Source organism: Panulirus ornatus, chromosome 30 (genome assembly GCF_036320965.1).
Source record: "Panulirus ornatus isolate Po-2019 chromosome 30, ASM3632096v1, whole genome shotgun sequence".
NCBI lineage: Eukaryota > Metazoa > Arthropoda > Malacostraca > Decapoda > Palinuridae > Panulirus > Panulirus ornatus.
Window position 1 is genome coordinate 9,757,501 of NC_092253.1, and position 13,855 is coordinate 9,771,355.

Sequence of the window (13,855 nt, forward strand, 5' to 3'; positions counted from 1 at the left end):
CTGTAGCCTAATCACCTTCAGTCACCAACTTCTACAGTTTCTCAGTTGAATCTGCTACCAGTGCTGTATCATCAGAAAACAACTAACTCACTCCCTAGGCCCTCTCCTTCACTACAGATTGCATAATCACACCTCTCTCCAAGACTCACATTTATCTCCCTGCCATGGACAAACTTTCACTTGCAACCATTCACTCTCCTCTCTTCCTACTTGTACCCTTGATTAAAAGTCTTTGCTTCCAACACTGTATGTTCTTAAGACTTTCCACAAGGCATCCCTGTCCACTCTATCATCTGCATTCTCTAGATCCATAAATGCCACATACAAATCCATCTATTTCTTCTAGTATTCCTCACATACATTCTGTAAAGCAAAATAACTGATCCACACATCCTTTACCACTTCTGAAACCACAGTCTTCCTCCCCAATCTGATGCTCTATACATTCGTTCACTCTCTTAATCACTACTCTCGTAAAATTTACCAGGTACACTCAACAGACTTAGACCTCTGTTGTTTGAACACTCAGCTATATCTTCCTTGCCTTTATACATTGTTGGTGGCACTATATATGCACTGTCATTCCTAAGCACTAAGCATCTAATCATGATCCATACATATATTGAAAATCCTAACTAACCAATTGACAACACAGTCACTCCCTTTCTTAAATTCAACTGCAATGCCATCCAGTCCAGCCACCTTGCCACATTTCATCTTCCATAAGGCTTTTATCACCACTTCTCTCTTCATCAAACCACTGTCCATGACTTGCTCATTTCACATACCTACCTATTGCCTTGAATGCAGAGAACTAAATCAGGATATCTCCATAGCATTAGGGAACCATACCTACATCACTGTATCCTCTTATTAGGAAATATTTTTTGTTATAGTGACTTGCACAATGTAACAGGCATGATCAGTAAATCTTTTAGAAAGAGTTAAATTATTCACAACTGATTTGGCAGTCATCATTTGCACCTCTTATCATAGATAATTAAAAAAAAGGAAGAATAATATACTAAGACTTATCATTCAAATCAAGTTATGAATATCAAATGAACAAGGGATAATTCATTTCATCAATATACTTTATTGTAAGCCGAGTCTTCCACTACAATTTCATAATTTACATGTCCATACATTCATATGTTAATCCTTTCATAGTTTTTCCCCTGCCCAAATTTCCTCAGCTGTTTCCTGTGTTAGCAAGGTAGCACCAGGAACAAATGAAAAGGGGTTATATCCCCTCACAACCACTCAACGGCTGTCATGAGTATTGCACCAAAACCATGGCTCCCTAACCACAACCAGGACCCACAGACATTTCCATGGTTTACCCTGGATGCTTTACATGCCCTAGTTCAGTCCACTAACAGCAAATCAATTCCAGTATACCAAATAATTCCTGTTCACACTATCCCATGCACACCTTTCACCCTCCAGCATAATCAGGACCCGATCACTCAAAATCTTTTTCACTCTATTCTTCCAAACCATTTCAGCAGACCCTCTTCAGCTCTCTCAATCACACTCTTTTCATTACCAAACTTCCCTCTTACCATCTCATTACTTACTTCATCAAACCATCTCAAAGTGGCCACATACGTTTCTAAGACATCTAATTTCCAACACATCCACCCACCTTATTACAGCCTTATATATCCTTGCATCCATATCATGTTGTTGGTATCACTATCCTTCAAACATACCCATTTTGCCCTCCCAGATAACGGTCTTTCTATCCACACATTCTTGAGTGCTTCCAGAACCTGCACTCCCTAAACCACCCTATGACTCACTTCTGCTTTCATGGTTCCATTCTCTGCTATGTCCACTCCTAGATATATAAAAAAAAAACTTCGCTTCCTTCATGTTTCCTCCTGAATATTCAAACTGACATCCTACTAACCTGTCCCTCAAGACTGATTAACCCAATAACCTTGGGTTTTATTCACATTTACTCTCAACTTTCTCCTTTCAAACACTATTCCAATCTCAGTCACAAACTCTTGCAGTTTCTTACTCGAAACTGCAACCAGTGCTGTATCATCAGCAAACAAGTGACCCTCTTCCCAGGCCATCTCATCCCCAGAGACTGCATACTCACCCCTCTCTTTAAGACTCTTGCATTTACCTTCCTCATCACCCCATCCATAAACAAACCTAACAACCATAGTGATACCACACACTCCTGCTCCATATCATCCTTTACTTGGAACCATTCACTCTCCTCTCTTCATACTCATACACATGCCTTAAACCCTTGATAAAAATTTCTTATGGCTTCTAGCATATATTTTTAAGACCTTCCATAAGGCATCTCTATTGAACCTATCATATGCTTTCTCCAGATCCAAAATTGCCACATACATATTCATCAGTTGCTCTTAGTATTTCTCACACATACTTTAAAGTAAACACCTGATCCAGACATCCTCTACCACTTTTAAAGCCACACTGCTCCTCCCCAGTCTGATAGTCTGGACATGTGGGTATATTATTTATTTATTTATTGTACTTTGTCACTGTCTCCCACGTTAGCAAGGTAGTGCAAGGTAACAGAGGAAAGAATGGCCCAACCCACCCACATACACATGTATATACATACAATGTATACATATATATATATATATATATACACACACATATTCATATATACACATGTACATAATTCATAGTCTGCCTTTATTCATTCCCATCGCCACCCCGCCACACATGAAATAACAACCCCCTCCCCCCCTCATGTGCGCGAGGTAGCGCTAGGAAAAGACAACAAAGGCCACATTCGCTCACACTCAGTCTCTAGCTGTCATGTAATAATGCACCGAAACCACAGCTCCTTTCCACATCCAGGCACCGCAGAACTTTCCATGGTTTACCCCAGACGCTTCACATGCCTTGGTTCAATCCATTGACAGCACGTCGACCCCAGTATACCACATCGTTCGAATTCACTCTATTCCTTGCACGCCTTTCATCCTCCTGCACGTTCAGGCCCCGATCACTCAAAATCTTTTTCATTACATCTTTCCACCTCCAATTTGGGCTCCCACTTTTCCTCGTTCCCTCCACCTCTGACACATATATTCTCTTGGTCAATCTTTCCTCACTCATTCTCTCCACGTGACCAAAACATTTCAAAACACCCTCTTCTGCTCTCTCAACCACACTCTTTTTATTACCACACATCTCTCTTACCCTATTATTACTTACTCGATCAAACCATCTCACACCACATATTGTCCTCAAACATCTCATTTCCAGCACATCCATCCTCCTCCGCACAACTCTATCCATAGCCCACGCTATGTGTGTGTGAAAGAAGAAAGCTGAGAGTAAATGTGAATAAGAGCAAGGTTACTTTAGGTACAGTAGGGTTGAGGGACAAGTCAACTGGGAGGTAAGTTTGAATGAAGAAAAACTAGAGGAAGTGAAGTGTTTTAGATACCTGGGAGTGGATTTGGCAGTGGATGGAACCATGGAAGCGGAAGTGAATCATAGGGTGGGGGAGGGGGCAAAAGGGAGCATTGAAGAATGTGTGGAAGTCGAGAACATTATCTCGGAAAGCAAAAATGGGTATGTTTGAAGGAATGGTGGTTCCAACAATGTTATATATATATATATATATTTTATATTTTTTTTTTTTCCAAAAGAAGGAACAGAGAAGGGGGCCACGTGAGGATATTCCCTCAAAGGCCCAGTCCTCTGTTCTTAACGCTACCTCGCTAACGCGGGAAATGGCGAATAGTTTGAAAGAAGAAAGAAAGAATATATATATATATATATATATATATATATATATATATATATATATATATATATATATATATATATATATATATATATATGCCTTAACCTCTCACTGTAATTCAGTTCAAGATGGTACCATCCCCGCAGTCCTCCTCAGTACCTTGTCTATTTGTTCTCTGTGTTTCTTTAAATGTTATTACTAAACTTGAGTGGTAAATTTCAATTTTGGCCTAATATACTATCTGAGCAGTTTGTTGAATATTTCCATATCCATGTACTTGAGTGTGATTCTGACATTTCTCAGTAAGGTTTGTCTCCTTTGCAACTCTCCCAAGTTGCAGCTCTGGTGACAGGCTAAGTAAGTTGTTGACTTTCATGTTCATCTCATGCACATATTTCTGCAGGGTATTGCATGCAAGATAATATTCATGCTGAGGCCTTCTTTAAGGTCCCATTATCATTACTTTGCATTTACTCTGGTTGAATCTAATTAGCCTTGTATAAGACCAACTTTAGTTTGCCTACATTCCCTTGTAAGTTTATCGAATCCGCTTCAATCTTTACTTCCCTCATGAACTTGATATCATCTAAAAACATATTCAGACGAGTCCAGTTCTTCTAGCAAAACATTAAAAAAATCAGGAGGAGGACCCACGACAAAGCTGTATGGCAGGCCACTAATAACACCAAAGCATTTAGAGTATGTTCTCCTAGTGTGTTGTTTATTCCCTTCCTTATTTATGCCTGAAGATTCAGCTTTTTAAGCAGACTCCTATTTGGTACAGTATCAGATGCTGTCTAGCAGTCCAGATATACATAGTTCATAATCATCCTTCTCTTGTCTAAAACTGAGTTCACTAAGTCATAGAAGTCTAAGAGGGTTGTCACACATGACCTTCCCGTAAATCCATGTTGTATGTGTGTGTGTGTGTGTCTTACCTTTATGAAAGGTCAAGAGGTCTGAAGAGTTGGGAAGTGTTATTCTTAAAGCATCCTGCTGGGAATGCCAACTCCTCACTCTTGTAGTCCATTCCAAGAATTTATCAAATTGGCATCTAGGGAGTTTTCTTTTGCTGGTTCATTGCCCTTGGTTGGATGAGTTTGAGTGCTGCCTTGTTTCTCCCAACTGGAATTTAGTTTATAAAAGAAAATCCAGTTAGTATTGAGCATTTTCAGAATGGTTTAGTGGCCCTGCTATGTCCCACTTTAGCTCAGCAGTGTCTCCCTTTGTATGAGCAAATCTGTTCCTTATATTCCAAAAGTGAACTAACCATACTAATGTAAAGCCCCAAGGAAAATGCCGTATCCACAGAAGTAACTCTTTTTCTTCTTCCCAAACATAGAAGTTCCTCTAATTGCAAATTTAGTAGTAAGAGTTGATGGCTTCATATAGAGGTAACATCAACACCTAGAAATTTTCCTGTCTTCATCTTGTACTATGTACACCACACCTATCAACATCTCACTCTCCTGTCTAACTTTTATGGCTATGTACTATTTACTATTTATTTGCGGAAGATGAAAGCCGGCAAGGCAGCAGGTTTGGATGGTATTGCAGTGGAATTTATTAAAAAAGGGGGTGACTGTATTATTGACTGGTTGGTAAGGTTATTTAATGTATGTATGACTCATGGTGAGGTGCCTGAGGATTGGCGGAATGCATGCATAGTGCCATTGTACAAAGGCAAAGGGGATAAGAGTGAGTGCTCAAATTACAGAGGTATAAGTTTGTTGAGTATTCCTCGTAAATTATATGGGAGGGTATTGATTGAGAGGGTGAAGGCATGTACAGAGCATCAGATTGGGGAAGAGCAGTGTGGTTTCAGAAGTGGTAGAGGATGTGTGGATCAGGTGTTTGCTTTGAAGAATGTATGTGAGAAATACTTAGAAAAGCAAATGGATTTGTATGTAGCATTTATGGATCTGGAGAAGGCATATGATAGAGTTGATAGAGATGCTCTGTGGAAGGTATTAAGAATATATGGTGTGGGAGGCAAGTTGTTAGAAGCAGTGAAAAGTTTTTATCGAGGATGTAAGGCATGTGTACGTGTAGGAAGAGAGGAAAGTGATTGGTTCTCAGTGAATGTGGGTTTGCGGCAGGGGTGTGTGATGTCTCCATGGTTGTTTAATTTGTTTATGGATGGGGTTGTTAGGGAGGTGAATGTAAGAGTTTTGGAAAGAGGGGCAAGTATGAAGTCTGTTGGGGATGAGAGAGCTTGGGAAGTGAGTCAGTTGTTGTTCGCTGATGATACAGCGCTGGTGGCTGATTCATGTGAGAAACTGCAGAAGCTGGTGACTGAGTTTGGTAAAGTGTGTGAAAAAAGAAAGTTAAGAGTAAATGTGAATAAGAGCAAGGTTATTAGGTACAGTAGGGTTGAGGGTCAAGTCAATTGGGAGGTAAGTTTGAATGGAGAAAAACTGGAGGAAGTAAAGTATTTTAGATATCTGGGAGTGGATCTGGCAGCGGATGGAACCATGGAAGCGGAAGTGGATCATAGGGTGGGGGAGGGGGCGAAAATTCTGGGAGCCTTGAAGAATGTGTGGAAGTCGAGAACATTATCTCGGAAAGCAAAAATGGGTATGTTTGAAGGAATAGTGGTTCCAACAATGTTGTATGGTTGCGAGGCGTGGGCTATGGATAGAGTTGTGCGCAGGAGGATGGATGTGCTGGAAATGAGATGTTTGAGGACAATGTGTGGTGTGAGGTGGTTTGATTGAGTAAGTAACGTAAGGGTAAGAGAGATGTGTGGAAATAAAAAGAGCGTGGTTGAGAGAGCAGAGGAGGGTGTTTTGAAATGGTTTGGGCACATGGAGAGAATGAGTGAGGAAAGATTGACCAAGAGGATATATGTGTCGGAGGTGGAGGGAACGAGGAGAAGTGGGAGACCAAATTGGAGGTGGAAAGATGGAGTGAAAAAGATTTGTGTGATCGGGGCCTGAACATGCAGGAGGGTGAAAGGAGGACAAGGAATAGAGTGAATTGGATCGATGTGGTATACCGGGGTTGACGTGCTGTCAGTGGGTTGAATCAGGGCATGTGAAGCGTCTGGGGTAAACCATGGAAAGCTGTGTAGGTATGTATATTTGCATGTGTGGACGTATGTATATACATGTGTATGGGGGTGGGTTGGGCCATTTCTTTCGTCTGTTTCCTTGCGCTACCTCGCAAACGCGGGAGACAGCAGAAAAAAAAAAAAAAACTATTTACCTATGTTCTGTTCTTTCTGGGAAATTAAATGTTAATGGTGATGTTTTTAAATATAAGGAGCTTCATAATTCAGAGTTCATACATTCAGATTACAAAAAACATTTATTTTCATGAGACAGTCTGAGTATCCAGGACAGTACTTAAACATTCCATTTTCACTCTAATTCTAATAGGTATCTACTATGTGAAGACCCATTTCCTCTACCTTGTGCATTTTTTTCTTTGTAAATTTAACTCCAGATTTCCATCAGTTTGATCTATCTTCTTTGTACCTAAAGTATATTATGCTTCTTCACTTGCACCCTATACATTTCAGGTTGGCCCGGTGCTATGCTTTTCACACGGGATGGGAATACCCTCTGTGGGGATTCTGCTACATGAGGTGATCAAGCTCATGTACCATGCCAAGTGCAAAGATCCCATCTTCTTTCGCCTGGGCACCTGTGGTGGTATTGGCATCGAGGGTGGTAATTTAGTGATCACAGAGAGTGCTGTGGATGGCTTGTTGCAACCTTATCTTGAACTGGTAAGTTACCTCCCCCAGTTATCTATCTATTTATATCTCTGATGCCCATCCATCATGGGGATGGCCACAGCAAAAGAGTCTCCACTTATCCCTGTCCTAAGTAACATGCCTCCCTTGCATACACTATTTCCCACATTCTTCCACCATTTTTCTCCCTTTAGTACTTTTCCACTCTATTTCCCCATGTCACAGGTGATCTTATTATCACACCAACCCCTTTATTCATAATACCATGCACTCTCCTTGTAAACTTCTGCCTTGCATTCTTTGCACATAACTAAACCATCTCAAATTATTATGTTTCACCCACTATACCACTCCACAATTCATCAATTTTGCATTCAAATCTCATGCACCCCCTCATTACTTTCTTCATTCCATCTGGTCATACCATATGCTCCTCTCAAGTAACTTATTTCAACAGCCTAGATTCTTGCCCTCCCTAAACAGTGCTCAGATATACATAATCTGATGGTGGAAATGCAGCATTTCATTTGGGTAATCTTTTCATTTACAGCAATTATTCCAAGTGGGTGAGGAACTAGAAATACGATAAAAATATTTCAAGAGCACATGATTGAAAACACTCTTTCAGCTGAGCTATAACTTCAGTGAACCAAATAATATCATACATAATCATAGCTGCCGCTATCTGAGTGTCACTGAAAGATACACAAGGAGTAAATATGCGAAGTTTTCCCAGCAGGGAAGCTTGTGTCACGTACAGGGAGAGCACAAAGTAGGGAGGAGCACTGTTTGTATGGTAGATGAAGTGCAGTAGAGTATAAATTCATCAGCTACAGGTTCTCATGGCATCACTTAGAGGTGCTAGGGGACATGTTCATAGTACCAGCAGATATATTTGAGTGAGAAACTGCATAAGTTAATGACTGAGTTTGGAAGAGTGTGGGGAAAGGAGGATGTTGAGTGCAGATGTGAATAAAAGCAAGGTTATTAGGTTTAGCAAGTGAGAGGGAAAGGTTATATAAGGTGTGGGTTTGAATGGAGGAAGTAAAGTATTTTAGATATGCAGTTGTGGACATGGCAGCAAATGAAACAATGGAAGTGGAAGTGAGTCATAGGTTGGGTGAGGAGGCAAAGGTTCTGGGAGCATTGAGGAGTGTGTGGAATGGGAAGTTGTCATTTAGGAGGGCAAAAGATGGGTATGTTTGAAGCAATTGTAGTTCCAACAATGTTATATGGATGTGAAGCATAGGCTATATATATGGATGTGCAGAGGAGGGTGGATGTGTTGGAAGTGAAATCTTTGAGGATGACATGGTTTGATCGACTAAGTAATGAAAGGGTATGAGAAGGGTCTCATCATATAGTGTGTGGTTGAAAGAACTGAAGAAGGCATGTTGAAATGGTTTGGACACATGAAGAAAATGAGTGAGAAGAGGTTGAGAAAGAGGATATGATTGGTTGGTAAGGATACTCAATGTATGTGAAGATCATAGTGAAGTGTGTGAGGATTGGCAGAAAGCATGCATATTGCCTTTGTACAAAGGCAAAGGAGATAAAGGTGTGTTCAAATTACAGAGGTATAAGTTTGTTGATTATTCCTGGGAAATTATATGGGAGGGTATTGATTGAGAGGGTAAAGGCATGTACGGAGCATCAGATTGAGGAAGAGCAGTGTGATTTCAGAAATGGTAGGGGATGTGTGGATCAGGTGTTTGCTTTGAAGAATGTATGTAAGAAATACTTAAAAAAGCAGATGGATTTGTATGTAGCATTTATGGATCTGGAGAAGGCATATGACAGGGTTGATAGAGATGCTTTGTGGAAGGCTTTCAGAGTATATGGTGTGGGAAGTAAGTTGCTAGAAGCAGTAAAAAGTTTTTACCAAGGATGTAAGGCATGTGTAGGAGTAGGAAGAGAGGGAAGTGATTGGTTCTCAGTGAATGTTGGTTTGTGGCAGGGGTGCGTGATGTCTCCATGGTTGTTTAATGTTTATGGATGGAGTGGTTAGGGAAGTGAATGAAAGAGTTATGGAGAGAGGGGTAAGTATACAGTCTGTTGTGGATGAGAGGGCTTGGAAAGTGTCACCAGTTGTTCGCTGATGATGCAGCGCTGGTGGCTGATTCGGGTGAGAAACTGCAGAATTTGGTGACTGAGTGTGTGAGAGGAGAAAACTGAGAGTAAATGTGAGTAAGAACAAGGTTATTAGGTTCAATAGGGTAGAGGGGCAAGGTAATTGGGAGGTAAGTTTGAATGGAGAAAAACTGGAGGAAGTGAAGTGTTTTAGAGATCTGGGAGTGGACGTAGCAACGAATGGAACCATGGAAGTGGAAGTGAGTCACAGGGTGGGGGAAGAGATGAAGGTTTTGGGAGTGTTGAAGAATGTGTGGAAGGCGAAAACGTTATCTCAGAGAGCAAAAATGGGTATGTTTGAAGGAATAGTGGTTCCAACAATGATATATGGTTGCAGGGCATGGACTATAGATAGGGTTGTGCGGAGGAGGGTGGATGTGTTGGAAATAAAATGTTAGAGGACAATAAGTGGTGTGAGGTGGTTTGATTAAGTAATGAATGGGTAACAGGGATGCAGAGAAATAAAAAGAGTTTGGCTGAGAGAGCAGAAGAGGGTGTGTTGAAATGGTTTGGAGAATGAGTGAAAAAAGATTGACAAAGAGGATATATGTGTCAGAGGTGGAGGGAAGGAGGAGAAGCAGGAGACCAAACTGGAGGTGGAAGGATGGAGTGAAAAAGATTTTGAGAAATTGGGGCATGAACATACAGGAGGGTGAAAGGCGTGCAAGGAATAGAGTAAATTGGAACGATGTGGTATACCAGGGTCAACATGCTGTCAATGGATTTAACCAAGGCATGTGAAGTGTCTGGGGTAAACCATGGAAAGGTCTGTGGGGCCTGGATGTGGAAAGGGAGCTGTAGTTTCAGTGCTTTACACATGACAGGCAGAGACTCAAAGTAAGTGAATGTGGCCTTTTTGTCTTTTCCTGGCACTACCTTGCTGGAGTGGGGGGGAATGATGTTTCCTGTGTGGCAAGGTGGCAATGGGAATGAGTGAAGGCAGCAGGTGTGAATATGTACAGGTGTATATAGGTATACAGGTGTATATAGGTATATGCCTGTGTATATTTAAGTATACGTTGAAATGTGTATGTATGTATATGTGCATGTATGAGCATTTATGTATGTGTATGTGGGTGGTTGGGCCATTCTTCATCTGTTTTCCTTGTGCTACATCACTGACGCAGGAAACAGGAGACTTGTGTGAGGAAGTACCAGGAAAGACTGAGTGCAGAATGGAAAAAAGTGAGAGCAAATGATGTAAGGGGAGTGGGGGAGGAATGCGATGTATTTAGGGAAGCAGTGATGGCTTGTGCGAAAGATGCCTGTGGCATGAGAAAGGTGGGAGGTGGGCAGATTAGAAAGGGTAGTGAGTGGTGGGATGAAGAAGGAAGATTGTTAGTGAAAGAGAAGAAAGAGGCATTTGGACGATTTTTGCAGGGAAGTAGTGCAAGTGACTAGGAGATGTATTAAAGAAAGAGGCAGAAGGTCAAGAGAAAGGTGTAAGAAGTGAAAAGAGGGCAAATGAGAGTTGGGGTGAGAGAGTATCATTAAACTTTAGGGAGGATAAAAAGATGTTTTGGAAGGAGGTAAATAATGTGTATAAGACGAGAGAACAAACGGGAACATTGGTAAAGGGGGCTAATGGGGAGGTAATAACAAGTGGTGGTGAAGTGAGGAGATGGAGTGAGTATTTTGAAAGTTTGTTGAATGTGTGTGATGATAGAGTGGCAGATATAGGATGTTTTGGTGGAGGTGGTGTGCGAAGTGAAAGGGTTAGGGAGAACGATTTGGTAAACAGAGAGCTAGTGAAAGCTTTGCAGAAGATGAAAGCTGGCAAGGCGGCAGGTTTGGATGGTATTGCAGTGGAATTTATTAAAAAAGGGGTTGACTGTGTTGTTGACTGGTTGGTAAGGATATTCATGGTGAAGTGCCTGAGGATTGGCAGAGTGCATGCATAGTGCCACTGTACAAAGGCAAAGGGGATAAAGGTGAGTGTTCAAATTACAGAGGTATAAGTTTGTTGAGAATTCCTGGGAAATTATATGGGAGGGTGTTGATTGAGAGGGTAAAGGCATATACATAGCATCAGATTGGGGATGAGCAATGTGATTTCAGAAATGGTAGAGGATGTGTGGATCAGGTGCTTGCTTTAAAAAATGTATGTGAGAAATACTTGGAAAAGCAAATGGATTTGTGTGTAGCCTTTATGGATCTGGAGAAGGCATATGATACAGTTGATAGAGATCCTCTGTGGAAGGTATTACGAGTATATGGTGTGGTAGGTGAGTTGCTAGAAGCAGTGAGAATGTAAGGCATGTGTACGAGTAGGAAGAGAGGAAAGTGATTGGTTCCCAGTAAATGTCTGTTTGCGGCAGAGGTTCGTGATGTCTCCATGGTTCTTTAATTTGTTTATGGATAGGGTTGTTAGGGAGGTGAATGCAAGAGTTTTGGAGAGGGGCAAGTATGCAATCTGTTGTGGATGTGAGGGCTTGGGAAGTGTCAGTTGTTGTTCGCTGATGATACAGCGCTGGTGGCTGATTTGAGTGAGAAACTGAAAAAGTTGGTGACTGAGTTTGGTAAAGTGTGTGAAAGAAGAAAGCTGAGAGTAAATGTGAATAACAGCAGGGTTATTAGATTCAGTAGGGTTGAGGGACAAGTAAATTGGGAGGTAAGTTTGAATGGAGAAAAACTGGAGGAAGTGAAGTGTTTTAGATATGTGGGAGTGGATTTAGCAGAGGATGGAACCATGGAAGCGGAAGTGAGTCACAGGGTTTGGGAGGGAGCGAAGGTTCTGGGAGCGTTGAAAAATGAGTGGAAGGCGAGAGCGTTATCTTGGAAAGCAAGGAATAGTGGTTCCAACAATGTTACATGGTTGCAAGGCGTGGGCTATAGAAAGAGTTGTGCGGAGGAGGGTGGATGTGCTGGAAATGAGATGTTTGAGGACAATATGTGGTGTGAGGTGGTTTGATCGAGTACGTAATAATAGGGTAAGAGAGATGTGTGGTAATAAAAAGAGTGTGGTTGAGAGAGCAGAAGAGGGTGTTTTGAAATGGTTTGGTCAAATGGAGAGAATGAGTGAGGAAAGATTGACAAAGAGGATCTATGTGTCAGAGGTGGAGGGAATGAGGAGAAGTGGGAGACCAAAAGATATTATGAAAAAGATATTGAACCTAATAACCTTGCTCTTATTCACATTCACTCTCAACTTTCTCCTTTCACACAGTTTTCCAGTCACCAACTTCTGCAGTTTCTCACACAAATCAGCCACTAAAGTTGCATCATCTTCAAACAACAACTGACTCACTTCCCAGACCCTCTTATCCACAACAACTGCATACTCGCCCCTCTCTCCAATACTCTTGCATTTACCTCCCTAACCACTCCATCCACGAACAAATTAAACAACCATGGAGACATCGAACACCCCTGCCGCAGACCGACATTCACTGGGAACCAATTACTCTCCTCTCTTCCTACTCCTCCACATGCCTTACATCCTTGGTATAAACTTTTCACTGCTTCTAGCAACTTCCCTCCCATACCATATACTCTTAAAACCTTCCATAAAGCATCTCTATTAACCCTGGCATATGCCTTCTCCAGATCCATAAATACTACATACATATTCTTCTAAATATTTCTCACATACATTCTTCAAAGCAAACACCTGATCCACACATCCTCTACCACTTCAGAAACCACACTGCTCCTGCCCAATCTGATGCTCTGCACATGCCTTCACCCTCTCGGTCAATACCCTCCCATATAATTTCCCAGGAATACTCAACAAACATATGCCTCTGTAGTTTGTACACTCACCTTTATCCTCTCTGCCTTTGTGCAATGTCACTATGCATGCATTCCGCCAATCCTCAGGCACTTCACCATGGTCCATACATACACTGCTGGATATCCTTACCAACAAATCAACAACACTTTCACCCCCTTTTGCAATAAATTCCACTGCAATACCATCAAAACCCACTGCCATGCTGGCTTTCATCTTCCACAAAGCTTTCATTTCCTCTTCTTTCTTCACCAAATCACTTTTCCTGACCTCTCATTTCGTACACCACCCTGACCAAAAGACTATATCTGCCACTTCTTATCATCAAACACATTCACCAAACCTTGAAAATACTCATTCCATCTCCTTCTCACTCCATCACTATCTGTTATCACTTCCCCACTTGCTCCCTTCAAAGGTGTTCCCATTTGTTCTCATCTTGCGCACATTATTCACCTCCTTCCAAAACATCTTTTCATTCTCCCAAAAATTTAATGATACTCTCTCTCTCCCCAACTCTCATTTGCCCTCTTTTTCA

At 41.4% G+C, this 13,855-nt stretch overlaps 1 protein-coding gene across 6 annotated transcripts in view; it reads left to right on the plus strand.

Moving 5' to 3' along the window:
* Nucleotides 1-13,855, plus strand: part of LOC139758401 (uridine phosphorylase 1-like) — an 87,255-nt gene that overhangs the window by 58,351 nt on the left and 15,049 nt on the right. For all 6 annotated transcript variants that reach the window (XM_071679764.1, XM_071679767.1, XM_071679765.1 and 3 more), the window contains one exon: nt 7,281-7,490. In XM_071679764.1, the coding sequence (XP_071535865.1) occupies nt 7,281-7,490 (210 nt within the window). The remainder of the gene's footprint in view (nt 1-7,280; nt 7,491-13,855) is intronic.